Raw genomic sequence first — 15,829 nt, forward strand, 5'->3', positions numbered from 1 at the left:
GAGAACGAAGATGGAAGCTCTGGTCAAGACACCCTGGATGCACATTGGACAATTGGGCCGACACAGACAGAAAACCATTCACGACCATGTTCACTCAAAGGTGATTCTGCTTCTAGAAAAAAATAAACTCATATTCATGACCTATTTCTGAAGCTTTATGAGGGTGAGGATAATAATCTGAAGGTGATTGATTGACAGAGTCTCTTCTTGACATTGACACTGACAGACGGAGAAATACAGATTAATAACTTCATTATTCTTTGAAATGTTATTGTTTTGTCTGGATATTTATTTATTTTCAGAATTAAAAACATCTCTGTTGTATTCTTGAATAAAACATACAGTGTAGGAAACTCTCACACACACACACACACACACACACCCAAACAGTCAAGGGTTTACAGCATGTGTCGATGTGTTTTATGGTTGAGCCACGTTTAATTATTTACCTCAGTCTTTCTCGGGCCTCAGTAGTGTCGATTACCACCACACCAAGCTGCCTCCTCTCCTGAACTCCACGTCCACATTAATGAGATTAACCCGCCTTCCTCTCAGAGGCTGTGGCACGTTTGCCGGATGATTTAAGATCCCTCTCAAGGCTCCACTGGATAGAAACATGTCGAGGATGAATAGTGATCAGCTACATTCCTCCACCTTGGGGATTTACTCGGTAAGTGACAGATAGTGTGCGTGGTGTGTGACGGCCAGTGGCTCAAATTAGACAACAAAGAGACAGATGGGGCAAAATATAAAGTAGTTTTATGAGTGAGGGCAACAAGTCGTCCGTCCTGAGTTGTGATTACTTTCTGGAAACTGGGACGGATTCCAGAGCACGTAGAAACATTTCCTTCTCTTCTTCCCGAGGTGTTAAGCTTGGTGAAATTTCTCTATGTAATTTCTGCCGAGCAAACGCGACGTGAATCCACAAAGTCAGTTTGGAATTCATGGAGTGTTTCGTACGAGAGTGTCTGTGCTCCAGTGTCGAGCTCACAAATACAGATTGAATTAAAGATTAAATCCTATTGAATTTTCAAGGTGTGTCTTAAAATATCTGAGGAAAATACCCGTGGAAAATATCTGAAAAATATTTCTCCCCAACAGCACCTGACGGATGAGTTCAACCCAGGCCTGCAGAAATTGGTTTCACTGGGAAACAGCTACACCCGAGCTTTCAAGGGTAAGAAAAAAGGGAGAGAAGGAAAAGGGAAGTCTGATCTTGGTTATTTGTGTTGAAGTCACACACCTATATCTTTATCAGAGCTGTAAACTAAACAAACAGTAATGACGTGATAAGTTGTCAGGCGTGTCTTTCATTAGACCTCATTCCAAAGTCCACGTGCTGGGGGAGTATCCCGAGGCTGTTATAGCTTTCTTACGGGCCCAAGACATTGTAAGGATTCCACTGTCAAACCCGACAACTACACAGGGGCAGAGATTTAGGACATTGAATACTAGTAAAAACTAGTTCTGCTTGATTATCAGCGAATGATTCACAGCAGCTCCACAGACATACAAATAAGATCCTTCTTGTTGCTATGTGATTAGAGACATAAATCCAGGTGGATGAGCTCTAGCCAAGGTGCTCATGTAACTACAGCCTGTTTACATTATTCTGTTTGAGGATTTTATTACGTTTTTTCAGGTACAAAACATTTTGTCGCACATTGACGACACCGAAACCCTAAAATACAATTTAACTGCTAAAGATAGAATAGACGGAATAATCTAATCTAATGTGTTAAAGTTACTGAGACACCAGACACCACATTTTGTCCAAACTAAATCTTCCTCAATGCTTGTGGTGGAAGGTTTTTATACAGTAGGGTAAACAGGAAACATAAGAGACAACTGTTTCTGAGTAATAGCATGAAAACTGAAGCCACCTGTAGTCTGGTTGAAACAGGAAGCTGTCTGCTCTTGCTTGGACTCGGTGCTAAAAAGGTGGAGGCTGGGGTGGTGGAGGCAAGGGACCGCTTTGGTGAGAGAATGAGCTGTGATTTGTGGGTGGCTGACGAGCACCTGTAACCTGTCGGTAGCTGACAGCTGAGCACATGACTCCGTGTCCTGCATGAACTAACGCGAAGCTTCATAAGTTTGCTAGCTACACAGATCGGGGTCAACAAGAGGATCATCATCAAGAAAGGACATGAACTCAGAGGTTACATCTGCCAAGTGCATGGCAACACTCATTTGTTAAAGGTAAAAAAGAAAAAAAAGGAGTCTGTCTAGTTTAGAATCGTCTATCTGCACGTACACCAGACAGTTCCTCTTATGGGAGCACAACTGTTTCTATATGAGTTAGTGTGGAACACAGCACACAAACGTTGATCAGACATAGAAAAGAGTTTATATGCAAGTTTTCCATTACATGCTTTTTGTAGTTTTCTTTCCCCTTGTGTCTTTAGAGCAGAAATAAATCAGAGTCAGTACTGATGTGGTCATTTGACTCCTCTGCGATGTTACGCTGCTGTTTTTTAAGTGAATTTCCAAATAATCAGAGAGCAAAAGAAAGAAGAAGAAGAGGAAGAAGATCCTTGTGACAGCAGAGCCTCTCCTGGGTGCCAGCTGGTGCAGGATCAGTCACAATAATAAAATAAAACAGTCCTGAGCACAGCATGATGCCATGATAGACGCAATAAAAACATTACAAAACGACAGAAGTCGTTGTGTTAAATGTTCACTGAATAAATCGTGTCGATCCAGGCCTCCTGCTGTGTGCTGGGATTTCAGAGCCATGTTTTTGTGTTTGGAAATTTGAACTCTTTCTTTTTTTGCATTGAATGACTCTGTTTACCTGCTGCTTCAGTTCAACGCTAAGAAAAAACATGTCAAATGAATGGTGTGTTTCAGCTCTGGCGGAAACAAGCGAGGCCTACTTCAGAGCGCTGTCAAAGATCGGAGAGAAGGCTTTCAAAACCGCGTCCTCGCGCTCCCTCGGTATGTGCACACACACATTCGTACACAGCCGGCTAGTGCAATCTCACGTGTAACAAGTAGGAACACAAAGACTTAATGCACAATCCAGGATGTGAACATTTATTAAACTAATTAAACAAGCTTCCTCCGTACAGGAGCAAAGTTTACCCTCAGGTGGCACTTTATTGTTTTGTGTGTGTGCATGTGTGTGTGTGTGTGTGCATGTGTGTGTGTGTGTGATTGTGTGTGTGTGTGATTAGGATGCTCTTTGAAGTTGAAGTTGCTGAATACATGTATTTCACAGTATCTACAACACTACAGGCTCATAAACATGAAAAGACTTTGACCTGCAGCTCAAACTGAGCCAGTATTTGTTTTGGGTTGAGGTCCAGTTCAACAACACGGCAGAGGTGTTCAAAGTTAAACTGTGATCTAATGCTTAAGGGTGCTATGTTGTGTTTGGTGCGCGTGTTGGCAGGGCGGGTATCACATGCCAGCAGAGAAAATGAATAATAGATGGTGACAGACAGCGGGTTGTGCTCCGCTCACTTAACCTGGCTACTGGAAAACGATGTCAGGTTTAACGGCTGGAGCTGGAGACATTTGTCCAAACTGGATCATTAGTCCACTTTACTGTAGGAAGCAGTGATACGTCTCCTCAGAGTCTGTGGGAGACTGATGGGTTTGTCTCAAAACACTGTAGAGTCTCAAAATGATTGAGTCCCTCGGGAATGAATAAATACAAATTTAATTCAACTGAACTGAACAGAAATTAATCCAAAAATAAATGTGTTCACATGCCTTGTTTTTTAAAATTCGATTTGAGGTCAGTTATCTGCACCTTTTATTTTTGCACTTTATGCTTGTTGTAAGAGTTCAACTGTACTTTTGCCACAATGACAACAAAGTTTAATCTAATCTATTAGTCTAATCTAATCTATTAGTCTAATCTAATCCAATCTAACTACAGCCAACCATTCTAATGAATCCAATGAAAACAAAACCTGGATTAAATGGAATAAAGTAGTTGGATTTATATTTTTATTACAGAAAAGCCATCACATTCATTTTCAATTTGATTTAAACTGTGTGTGTGTGTGTGTGTGTGCAACGTAAAATTTATATTAAATATAATGTCGATGTAGCTCAGACACAAGGACACATTATTTATTATTTATGTTACTGAAACATTGTTTTAAAGCTAACGCCTACACGTGGTCAGATTTGCTCCAATGACTCTGACCTCATAGGAACAAGAGTTGAGATTTTTCATAGGAACAATTTAAATGTGTCTCACCACAAGTCACACTATGTGACTCATTTCTGCATCATGGGCTAAAAAACAGATACAAATTAAAGATATTATTTTGCACAATGTGATTTTTTTATTTTTTCTTAGCACGGATCTAAAATGTAACACGCTTGTCTTTAAGGAGATGTCCTGCTTCAGATCTCTGAGAGCCAAAGAAGAATCACGTTGGAGCTGGATGGAGTCGTAAGATAAACACTGTCCGCTGGGCATCACAGATCTGTGAGTGCGGCTCTCTTGTGTTTATGATGTGTTTTGTTTGTGTCTTGTTCCAGTTCCGCTGGTTCAGTGTGGAGGTTCTGCAGGAGATGGACAACAACGTTAGACTGGACCAAGATTACATCTCAGTGAGTGATGGATTGACACAAGGGACTCTTATAATCTTGTCCAGGAATTAAAATCAAAATAAAAACTGTTGAGTATAATATTCTTAAAACCCACGAATATGTCATTATAATAGCAATATGGCCACGTCACCTCACAGCCCTGATGCTGGGTGATAACTGAGGTGATTTTACAGACATGGTGTGAATTCTCTGTCTCACAGGACAGCAGGAATCATTACGAGATGGAAGTCCACAACCTGAGGAGAGGAAACTACAGGGTCTGTGTCTTCCTCACATTCTGCACCATGTATATGTATGTGCCCCTGTACCGTCTCTGTGTGTGTGTGTGTGTGTGTGTGTGTATAACTACTGTATATATACGTACCTCCAGGACTGTTCAGTGTACATGCAGTTCCTCAGGGATAGCCACGAAGAGGCTCTGAAGGAGGAGGAGAGGAGATACCGCTTCCTGGCTGAGAAACACTGTGGAATGATACAGTCCATCGCCCAGTTCGTGAATAAGGTTTGGAATAAATAGCTTTTATGAAACAGTCGAAGGTCGAGCATGTGTATTGTGGGCTCCTTCCCCGATCTCTCATGTAAAGACTCTGGCTCCAGATGCATCAGATGGCACTATGATATTTTGGCTTCATTTTTATAAAGTGGAAACACGTCGTTATACACAGTCTATGTTTTTGACTCAGGGACCATTCTACTGACCTAATTAAACAATTTACTGTGGCTCCGAAGTTTTGTTCAGTGAACCAAATCCAACTGTTCAACTAATAAAACACAATGAAACAATGATTAATGACCTGTATCTTCACCCTCTCTGGGGACTTATGAAGCCGGCCTGGTTATTTTAATTTACAGTTTTCATAATAAGGCTGTCGTGAAGCCCTTTGAGGCCGGAGCAGTGATTCAGGACTATAGTCATTCATTTACTTACAATTAACGGCAGTTCGCAAATTCTAACCAACGGACCATAAAACCTTTATATTATTAAAAAAATACCCTTTTTCTATGATGATGGATGAAAATGGACTTCACTTCCTTTGACTCTCAGCTGAAGATGTTGTTTTTCTGTTGTTTAGCAGTCAAACCTTTAACGTTGTGTGTGTGTGTGTGTGTGTGGCAGATAGGTCGGTCTCTCCAGCAGAGAGCTGATATCTGGACAGAAGAGGTGAACGCCACCAGACAACCTGAAGCCAGACGTCCCGCTGCTGTGGAGAACACTGTGAGTTCAGGGTTCGTCAGACAGGTTTAGAGTTTTACATTTTTCAATATCCAGAGTGAGATTTACTGTTCAATCCTGTTGGTGGGGAAGAAACTGAGTTTTATTTGCAACAACCTTTTATCCTAATCTCTCAATTATACACAGATCAGAAAATTACTGCAGTAATATTCTTATTACTAGAGTGCCCTCTGGTGGTTGAGCTCGGCTCCTGACTTGATCTGAAACCATCAGAATGAATTGCACCTCTGTCTTGCAGCTCATCTCAGAGACAGCAAAGCTTTCTGAGGATTAAACCACTGAAGTAGAAAGACGGAGATTATAGATTGAAGGAACAGACTGTGATTGTGAGCATCTCGCAAATGTAAATCTTGTGAATCATCTGAACACACACACATTATTGTGATGTTGTACATGCAGGATGATGTACAAACTAAAACTAATTTTTCATTGTATAAAGGCATTATTCTAGTTGCTCTCTGTCTGTTCCTCGTTAAAGTGACACGCCAATGAACCCGACACCTCCCACATCCTGCGCTAATAACAATCAGAGGATTAACATGGATTCTGTGTTGGTTCTGGTTTGACGTGGGATTTATTCTATAGTAGAGTGAAGCCTGTGAGCCACTGCTGGCAGGTATTTGAGTTCGTACACGACATATAAATTACTCACTGCTACGTACAACACAATATATCCAACACATCCTATGCTGTCTTTGTGCTAAGCCGAGCTAATCGCCTACTAACAGCACAGTGTTACGTACGCAACGATGACAAGCTGGTGAAATTGTGCCAACGAATCAAAATAGTATCTTCTGATGAAGTGTGAATATGCATCTGCTGTGTTCTTTATTTCGGGTTTGAACCACTGACTTTCTAGACAGTGGACGACCCTCTTTGTCTCCTGAGCCACAGCTGCTCCTCCATTATACTGACTCCATGTTTTTTTATATAATCCATTTCAGATACATTTGTGTTCATTTCTTCATTTATAGGTGAGGCAGGAGGAGGTCAGAAGGAGCAGAGAGGAGCAGCCCCTCGGAAAAATACCATCAAGGGGTGAGTTTTGAAAATGAGATCCAACACATCGACCATCAACACCTCACAGCAAAAACAAAAGGCCTGAACATAATTTTACTTTTGTCACATTTTACATAATTGGTTTTGGTTCATCTCCAGGTTAAAACGAAGCTCGGTGTGCAGCATTAATTTTCCTCTGTAAATCATTTGCAGTCCACAGTGCCTCCGTCTGTGTATCAGTCATTTTGCCTTCACTCTATAGCAGCTGCTTTATCTCTGTCTGAGCTTTTTATCTGTTTCTCTCTCCCTCTCTCTCTTCACATTTTGCTCTCTGTGCACTTCTGTGGCTCCTCTTTTGTACTTCCCTCTGCAGAAAGTCTAATTATTAAGCTTGCTTTATCTTCAGTAAAAATAGATACGATGACAATGTATGAAAAACAGAAAATAAACTAAACACAATACTAATCTTCGTCCTCAATTGCCTCCTCCTTTGGTTTAATGCAATAAACGGCATCCTCTGTCATCCAAACAAGAATAAGTATGCATGGTCTTAGATATTTAGTAGTTCTGAGTTATGAACACTGGGGTCATAATGAATAAAGAAATAAATCATAGCTCGTTATAGTTTTTAATTAATCATCCCACCAGAGAATATCTTTTGCCATTTAAGTGGGTTCATCAGCCGATGTGAGCTGCAGCAAAAAGTTCTCTGTGTTCCCATCGTGTGTGTTTTTCATTTTTCATCTCTCCAGCCCCGTCTCCCCAGGGAAGCATTTATCGCTCTGCGGCAGACTCGGTGGGAGGTGGTGCCGCTGGAGAAAGATCTACAAGGGCCCTGGTTTCCCACCAACCTGCTGGCGCCCACCACACCTTGCTGCCCTTCACCAGGGGAGAGATAATCACTGTGATGGTCCAGCAGTCGAGGAACGGCTGGTTGTACGGACGATCTGACAGCAGCTCACGGTGAGAGATGTGTGTCTGTGTTTGTGTGTATTTGTCTGTCTGTACTGACTGTATACATGTGTGTCTCTTTAGTAACAACACGTTTACATACCATATTCAAATGTGACTATAAAAAAATGTATGGAATCGTGAGCATTGTTGGATTCTGAGCAAATTACTGGAAAGAAAATGAATCACATATTAAAAATTAAAAGTACAACCAAAAAATATAATTGAAACTGGACTGGTACCTAAAACCACATATGTTTACCGAGGCCAAACAATCCTGCATGTCTGTCTTTCTCTTACAATAGAAAGTTAAAAGTAAAGTATTTAGATACTCTGGAACAAAATGTACAATCTAAAATGTCTATCCTAAAATGAAACCAAAATATCCTGGATACGAACGCAGTCGTCACAAACCACTGCTCAACACAAAGTCCAGCTGCAGCAGAAGGAGAATGACATTATTTTAGCTGATATCTGGACATAAACCAAAGTATTAGAGATGAAAAAAATGTATGTCATATATGTAACATCTGTCTCTTCCACTTTCAGTCAGGGATGGTTTCCAGCCTCATTTGTGGAACCGGTGGATGATCCTCCCAAGTCGACCAGCTCCAGGTGAATATCCAGTGAAATGAATGACAACTAAACTACAGTAATTCAGAGCGGAATAGAAGAAAAGTGTGATTATACTCTGATTGTGCCTGATATCATAGCAGAGGATTAGATTAGATTAGAAGTTCGTTCCTCAGCATCTACAGGATGAAACAGTTAATGCAGCCATTCTTTCTTCATGTGCAGCCATTAAGCTTGAGGAGATGAACCAAAGTCTAAATTTACTGTAAAACCTAATGCATATTATATTTTGCAGCTCCTCCAGGCTCCTTATTGTTTTAAAAGAGGCCTGCGTTAATAACGTGGACTAGTTATGATATTTGGGTGACCCGTAGCTTTGAGGAAAAAAACAGAAAAAACTTTGAATATCCTTTAAGTTTGAAGTTTAATAAGTATTCAGGTGTCTAGTGAAAAAAAAAAGATACGAGACTTCCTTAACAATTAACAGATACTAATTGTTTCGTGTAATTTTAGAAACTCAACCCTCCGAGGCAGCAGCAGCAGCAGCAGCCTGTACGACCAATGGGGGAGCAGCAGCCAGAGCGGAGCCGCGCCCCCTCCCGCTCCGCCGCCACCGCCGCCATTGTCACTGTCCTCGAATAGACACTCTGACATGCAACCGATCACTCCAACAACGCCCACTCCCAACAGGCAGGATGAGTCAAACAACAGGGTACGGCCATCAGTCCATCAGTTCTCAGTGAAATATGACTCTGTCTGAATTATTGCAATTCCTCTGCAGTGTTTTCTGAAGAGACAACTTTCTAACATGGCGCCCTCTTGCCTTTTGTGAAAGTTAAACTAATGTACGGAGGCCGAGAGAGCTCAACGCACTGCAAATGAAGAAAACACATCAGTTTCATCAGCACAAAAAGTCACAACACCTGCAAATACAGAAACGAGCTGCATCACTGTGCCGGAGCTAGATCAGTACTGATGCACTCAGGCCAGGTTCATCAGTACGAGCTTCATCAACTACTTGTTGACAGTGGAAGAGACCAAGTGTAAATGAATGTCCTCTGCGTTATTTGTTGAATTATGCACTGATGACTGTGATGTTTTCTCCAGAGATGATGGGGAAATGAAATATGATGAGAAACACTGCGTCCACTGTAGTTGTTTGATGGCTGTTGCCCCGTCTGTCCAGCAGGGGCACTGTGGCAGGGTGCTGCTCTCAATGACACCACATCCGTCCTTTTGGTGGATGCAGGGTGGAAGCTCCAGCTGCTGACAGTGTGGGGGCAAGGAGGTTGTGTGCATGTGTGTGTGTGTATGTGTGTGTGTGTGTGTGTGTGTGTGTTCTGGTACTTATTGATGAGGACATGTAAAGCATTGGACCTTTAAAGTGAGGACATTTTTGGCGGTCCTCACTTTTTCATAGGCCTGTGCATGTGTGTGTGTGTGTGTGTGTGTGTTCTTGCTGTGACTTTTGCTGCAGTGTGACAAAAGCCTTTTGTCTTTTGTGCTATTTAAGTACAGAATTACTTAAATAGCATTTTTGTTTGTGTCAATAAGCAGGGCGGAGCTTACGGTGATAAAAAACCCTCGTAAACTTTGATATTTTGTTTTATAAATTGATTTATATATTAGCTAATTATTAAATTATACAAATAATGGAAACTGTTCTTTTACTGAAAAAAGTATATGAGCCATGAAACCTGCTCTCAAGTCAGCAAGGTTAATTATAAAGTAATTTTCATGAAAACAATAATAACAGAGTTGTATAATTACTGGAATAATGGATTTGATGATTCAAATGATGTTTTGTTTTTATATAGATTCATTTTCCTGGTTGTCTGTGTGTGATCTCTGCTGCTGATCCCTCTTTCATCTCTTTGGAAAACAGTGATTTTGCAGTTTGTGTCAAATGGGCACTCACCAATGTGTGTGTGTGTGTGTGTGTGTGTGTGTGTGTGTGTGTGTGTGTGTGTGTGTGTGTGTGTGTGTTGGGCAGCTTGTGGGAGGACCGGCTGAAAGCAGAGGGGTGAGGGGTCAAGGGCTGGACGTTGCTGAGCCTCCATTAATGCATGTGTCCACATGTTGTATTTTGGAGCGGCCCTCGCTGACCCGTACCTTTCTCATCTTTTTTTTTTTACAGAGATCACAACCACACGCTTCACAGCCCGAGCTCTTCCCGAGGTAAGAGTGATGTTACTGCAGCTCTGCTTTAGGTGATAAAATGGAGGCCGCTCGTCTTCTCTCGCAGAGAAACTAATGGTATTTTTGAAGTATATCACGGACCCATTAAGCGGGAGAACAACACAGACGAGGGCAGTGATCTAAATAGCACAGAATCACTTTTTTTCCATCAGGCTTTGAAGTGCAGTTCAGTTCTGAGAAACCATTTCAGTTATGGCCGTTTGGGAAGCGTGGCTATCGCTCTCACTTCAGGTGAACAGTTTGCCCGATGATGCTTGTGCAGTTTGAAATGCAGCGCTCATTTCTCCTGCTATAACCTCTACATCATTGTGGGCCAGAACATTTTCTGATATTGGTTTTCTCAACTCTATCTATGTTTTTTCTCTTCTCTCTCCTGTCCTCTCTCTTTTTTTTTTTTCCTTGAAGGGGAACCAATCCATTTGCAACAGTGAAGCTGAGGCCCACCACCACCAACGACAAATCGAGTCCACGGCTTGAACGCAGATGACATCTTAATCCTCAAAACTTAACTCCGTTCACTCCTTGGGTGTACATACGGTAAAAAAACTGAGCAAGTGGACCTTTAGTACTTGTATGTAAAGTCCAACTACACACACGTACACACAAAAACTGAGAAAAATGCTTGAATAACAATTTAGGGCTTTTCTTGGATTAGGTTGACATTTACTTAGATCTTTGTAAACCAACATTATAAGAAGCACATTTTCTGGTCTGGTTTGTAAAATAAAAAGTGAACTAATTTGTTTATTGATCTAATCTGGTACTGAATCTCCATTACTCCTAAGTCATCGTTTTTCAAATGAAGATATAACATGGGAATGATTTGGATATCGGCCATTTGACAATTTACAATTAAACTCAGTGATATGTTCAGTTGATGTTTGGAATCAGTGCTAATAACTTGTTTATGTGCAGCGTGAGACGTGTTTTTCTGTATGTGAGATGTGCAGTTTATTGGTCAGCGCTGGATAATTTATGCCATGAAAGATATGAAAAGGTTTTAATGATCTTTTCTATGTTTTATATTTTTGTAATGTTCCTATCATTTATTCCTACATCGTCCACATGTGAATTAGGCTCATTGCTAAATATTAATTGCATAACAAATGTACTCTGTAGAAAATGATAATGTAACCTGTGGCAGTAAAAATATGTCTGAGGCAGAGATGTAATGAAAAATGCAACAAAGTCATAGATTATGTAACATCACATTTATAGCATCATATAATTACTTTAGCTAATCTGTTAAATCTGCGGCTTCCATCTTTCTACAGATGGTTTACTGATCATTTTGTTCCACGATTATGTGTAAAATGTGATGAATGTAAGTTTTTACATCATAAAAAATACTCATCTTACATCATTCTGATATTTAAAAACCAATAAACTGCTCTCTTTACTGCTCCTTCAGTGCTCCACCTCTCCACATTCATGCACATGCATTGCAACAAGAATCAACCGCCGCAGACATCAGTATTCTCTGCAGACGAAATACTTCCTCCGTATTTACACAAACTGCAATGACTAGAACGAGTCGCGACATTGTCCTTAAAGAACCGTTTCCTCTGCACCACCAGAAACCACATTTGTTGTGGATCTGAATCTGATCTCAATACATTTAAGTGCAATATGGTGAGAAAGTGTTGAATCCTTGGTGGAGTATATGCGTTCTCTGATTCCTCCTTTCACCTTCCATATGAACCACACTGACCTTGACATAACAGCCTGTTTAAGCGCTCTGCTTTCTTGAGCTGCTCTGAACACAGGGGTTCCTTCATATATGCTCAGGCATTAAAATGGCCTACTAAAGAAGATCCCACTTTGCCTGTCTGGATTCTCTGCTGGGGATACTTAACCCAAATTGAACCTCAGTGTGAATTCAATCCTGCTAATGGCCAGACATCACGGTCCTGTTAAACTAGCACAGTGCTTCTGAATAAAGACGCTTATGTATGGATTAACGACCTCCTCCTTCCTGTCTCTCCCTCAGAGAAGTTAGATTTATGAAGTCATGTGCAGGAGGAGGCTCGTCAGAGATGTGTAACTGCAGCGTTTCTTTCCCTGCAAAGACAGCACAGCCCCGGCCTGATGAATACTTCTAAAAGAAAGTTGACCTTCTTAAAGACAAAAGCATTTTTTAAGTACATTATAAGATGGCTGTCAAGATATGCTTCAGTAGCTGTGCTTGATAAAAGGAGTGAAAGCGAAATAGAGGGAAAGAAGGAGAGCTGCAGTGAAAGTGTGGAATGAAGAATCACATCAAAAGAAGGAATCAACACAGGAGTCGATGTTCTTGAGGCTTTGTTTTCTTCATTTTATTTTATTCTTTCACAGCTTGACCTCTTTCTTCTTTTGGTATGTTTTACAACAGCTCATAACCGGAGGAGAGAGGGATGTACGGGAATGAATAGATAGATGTGTGCAAGTGACACAGAGATAAATAGAAATTTAGGGGGAAAGAGAGGGAAGGTGGTGATCAAGGAAAAATAGAGATAAGGAAAAGGAAATCATAAATACAGAAGGGAAGGAGGGTCTTTCTCTTAACATCTCTGTTTTCTCTACTACTTTATGCTAAATTGTGAGGTTTGTTCCTGCAGGCAAGTATTTTATCTATATGTAAACACAAGAACAGTTTTTATAAAAAGGAGAAAATAAATCAAATGAATGTAGCTCGTGGGGGTTTTGGAGGATGTGTGGGGGTCAGGGGGTCGCACACAGGAGTGTGTGTAGCAGGGATCAGCTGCAGTCTAGTGGGCTGGGAGTCAGGGTGCAGGGTGCTGGGAGTGTAGGTGCTGGGGAGGGAGAGAGGGGACTCAGCGGCTCTCAGGATGTGGCGGAGATTAGGAGGTGAGCTCTGCACAGTCGCAGCAGGTGACTAGTTACTCTTTCACCATGGCAGCAAATTCTGCAAGAGAGGAAGAGAACATGTAACTGGAGATACCGACCCTGCTGGTTAATGCCTCTGGCTTTTGTTGGGGTGGACACATAAAAACAAACAGTTGTGAAATGTTTCATTGAATCCTTTTCTAATGGAAGTGTTTACTGATATAGGCTAAATATATACATCAAAAACATATTTATCACAAGCCTTAACTTCCCTCTGAACCATCCATAGTACTAACTGCTCATTTCATAGATCTTGCATTTAACAGGATGCACCATTTGTGTGTTTCTTGGGTGTTTTACCTTCAACTCCGATCTTGCCGTCTCCATCCTTGTCGGCTGCTCTTAAAAATATTTTGGTTTCTTTGTCCGTCAGGTCCCTGCCATTTTTGGCGAAACCCTTCAGGACGAATCTGGTCAGAGACAGAGACGCGGGTGGATAAGTGTCATAGAAGGCTAATGCTTTGTGTGCAGTAATAAGTGAGTGTTTGTTGTCATGTGTTGGGGGTTTGTGTGTGTTTGTCTCACTTGAGCTCCTCCTCCTCTATGTATCCGCTGTTGTCAGCGTCCAGCACCGTGAAGACCTTCTTCACATCCTCAAAGGGCTTGGCCTTAAGACCCACCATCTCGAAAAACTTCTTATGGTCAAAGGAGTCAGCGACTACACACACACACACAGACAGGCAAGTAGGTATACAACTGCACTCATGTGGGTAGATGGATGTCCTTATTAACACAAGAAGAGATATTAAACTACTCTAAAAGTTATTTTAAGTTGCTTGATCTGGGTGATGAGGCACAAATGCAAAAAATAACCCTAATCATGACAGAGATTGAGAACTATGTTTGCCAGAGGACCCGTCAGTTCTAGGTCACGGAGCTCGAACTACTTCCTCTGTCTGTCTGCACTGTACAAGCGGACACACTGAGCTGCACATTCAATTGTCCATTAATGTCAGGTTTTGCATGATTAATGGTTTTATCCAACATTTCCAACGGTGAAAGTGTAAAATGAGAAAATCCTTTTAATTTTTCCTTATTACACGATTTATAGTATTTTGATGGATCGTCATTAAACTCTTGAATCTCCTGAGTCGAGGATGAACAGCTGAGTTAGAATATATGTGGCTAAAGCGAGCGGCAAGGACCTTACCTGCAAATGCATCTACGGCTTTCTTGATGTCATCAGTGTTGAGGATGCTGCTCATTGCCATCTTGGCTACAGTGGAAAAGGAGACAGAGAAGGGGACAAGGTTAAAAACCAAGGACACTAAGACAGCAAGGCGACAACTCGGGGACATTTTCGTATTGCACCAGAGACACGCTCAAAATGGAAACCGGGACATGTGAGACGGAGTTGATGAGTGACAGAATGAATTAGTGATCGTAACAGAGGGAGAGAAATACGCCGCTGATAGAAACAGGAAGGAAACGAGATATATTTGTGGTCTTAAAGAAATAATACGTAACAATTCCTCATAAAAATATCTAAAAACGACGAAGCCTATGTTATATATATTAATGATGTTCAAACCCAGAGAGTTCCCCAACTTTATTTCAAGTTAGCTTTTCCCCTTCGTCGCCTTTTGATTGTGTCATCGACATTAAGGTTAAAATATTTAAGGTTTAAGGATATTAGAGAGGAGTGTGATACCCTCGAACTGTTATAGATGGAAGCAGGGCACTGGGCCAGAAGACAAGGGAGGGGGTGGGGGTCCTGAGAGTCCTGAAATACCACCGGGGAATTCAGTTTGTCAGCCCAGTCCGGACGGAATAACCTTGTTGTACTTCACACTATGAAGGGTGAACCCTCCAACTAACAGCACGTTGGCTTTTTACTGAGACGGAGACTGAACCTGATCGCTGTTTATGAGGTCGTCACCTTGTCTTGAGTTTGACTGATGCCCTTCTCTCCTCTGTTGCTATTGCATACACACACATATATAAATATATATATAGACATACATACACACAGGATCCAGGCAGCTGTGGTGTTGAGACGAAGTGAGTGACGTGTGGATTAGAGGTTGTGCTGCTCAGATCTCGCTTCAGTCATTGAGGTCTAGCAAAACCTTGATGGACACTCAGACGCTCACTCAAACTGCGATTCTGCCTAAATGGAGGCACACGTCACCAGCCACTCTGTTGTTTGTGGGGTTTGCTCTTAATTGACTAAAAAATCTCTTTCAGGAATTGTTCTTAGATCGTCAACACCATAGACTGTAAATGACAGCTACCCAAAAGTGAGGCCAAAGTGTCTCGATCGCCCCCTGGTGGCTGGCTGCAGTCATAAATTCCATCTCCTCTATGTTGGTGGATGGGAAATAAACCAAATCAAATGATGTCAAATAATTTTTTTTAAGTAGTTCTTATCTTATCTTTTTATTAGTTCGACACAAATAAGTTCACAACTCTATT

The 15,829-nt window shown here is 41.3% G+C and overlaps 2 protein-coding genes across 3 annotated transcripts in view; one reads left to right on the top strand and one right to left on the bottom strand.

Moving 5' to 3' along the window:
- The first annotated feature begins 469 nt into the window (after positions 1-469).
- baiap2l2a (BAR/IMD domain containing adaptor protein 2 like 2a) lies at positions 470-11,925 on the top strand. Of its 2 annotated transcripts, none has more exons than XM_020105368.2 (14): positions 470-670; positions 1,102-1,177; positions 2,851-2,937; positions 4,350-4,411; positions 4,501-4,572; positions 4,773-4,829; positions 4,943-5,074; positions 5,690-5,788; positions 6,781-6,844; positions 7,558-7,768; positions 8,306-8,371; positions 8,843-9,041; positions 10,467-10,507; positions 10,934-11,925. In XM_020105368.2, the coding sequence occupies exons 1-14, from the start codon at positions 617-619 to the stop codon at positions 11,013-11,015; spliced, it is 1,302 nt and encodes a 433-aa protein (XP_019960927.2). In that variant the 5' UTR covers positions 470-616; the 3' UTR covers positions 11,016-11,925. The 2 variants fall into 2 exon arrangements, with proteins under 2 accessions (XP_019960927.2, XP_069381441.1); XM_069525340.1 differs by having other exon boundaries at positions 486-670; positions 4,501-4,545; positions 4,778-4,829.
- An 893-nt stretch (positions 11,926-12,818) lies between these two features.
- pvalb6 (parvalbumin 6) overlaps positions 12,819-15,829 on the bottom strand; it is a 32,185-nt gene continuing 29,174 nt past the window's right edge. The window contains exons 2-5 of the mRNA XM_020105360.2: positions 14,565-14,630; positions 13,940-14,072; positions 13,715-13,824; positions 12,819-13,433 (exon numbers count right to left, since the gene is read on the bottom strand). Coding sequence (XP_019960919.1) covers positions 13,408-13,433; positions 13,715-13,824; positions 13,940-14,072; positions 14,565-14,625 — 330 coding nt within the window. The 5' untranslated portion in view covers positions 14,626-14,630 and the 3' untranslated portion in view covers positions 12,819-13,407. The remainder of the gene's footprint in view (positions 13,434-13,714; positions 13,825-13,939; positions 14,073-14,564; positions 14,631-15,829) is intronic.

The sequence above is a fragment of the Paralichthys olivaceus genome, chromosome 5 (genome assembly GCF_024713975.1).
Source record: "Paralichthys olivaceus isolate ysfri-2021 chromosome 5, ASM2471397v2, whole genome shotgun sequence".
NCBI classification, from domain to species: domain Eukaryota; kingdom Metazoa; phylum Chordata; class Actinopteri; order Pleuronectiformes; family Paralichthyidae; genus Paralichthys; species Paralichthys olivaceus.

Coding starts and splice junctions, on each gene's coding strand:
- baiap2l2a (XM_020105368.2), top strand. CDS start 617: ATGTCGAGGATGAATAGTGATCAGCTACATTCCTCCACCTTGGGGATT. Junction 671..1,101: donor CCACCTTGGGGATTTACTCG/GTAAGTGACAGA, acceptor TCTCCCCAACAG/CACCTGACGGATGAGTTCAA. Junction 5,075..5,689: donor TCGCCCAGTTCGTGAATAAG/GTTTGGAATAAA, acceptor TGTGTGTGGCAG/ATAGGTCGGTCTCTCCAGCA.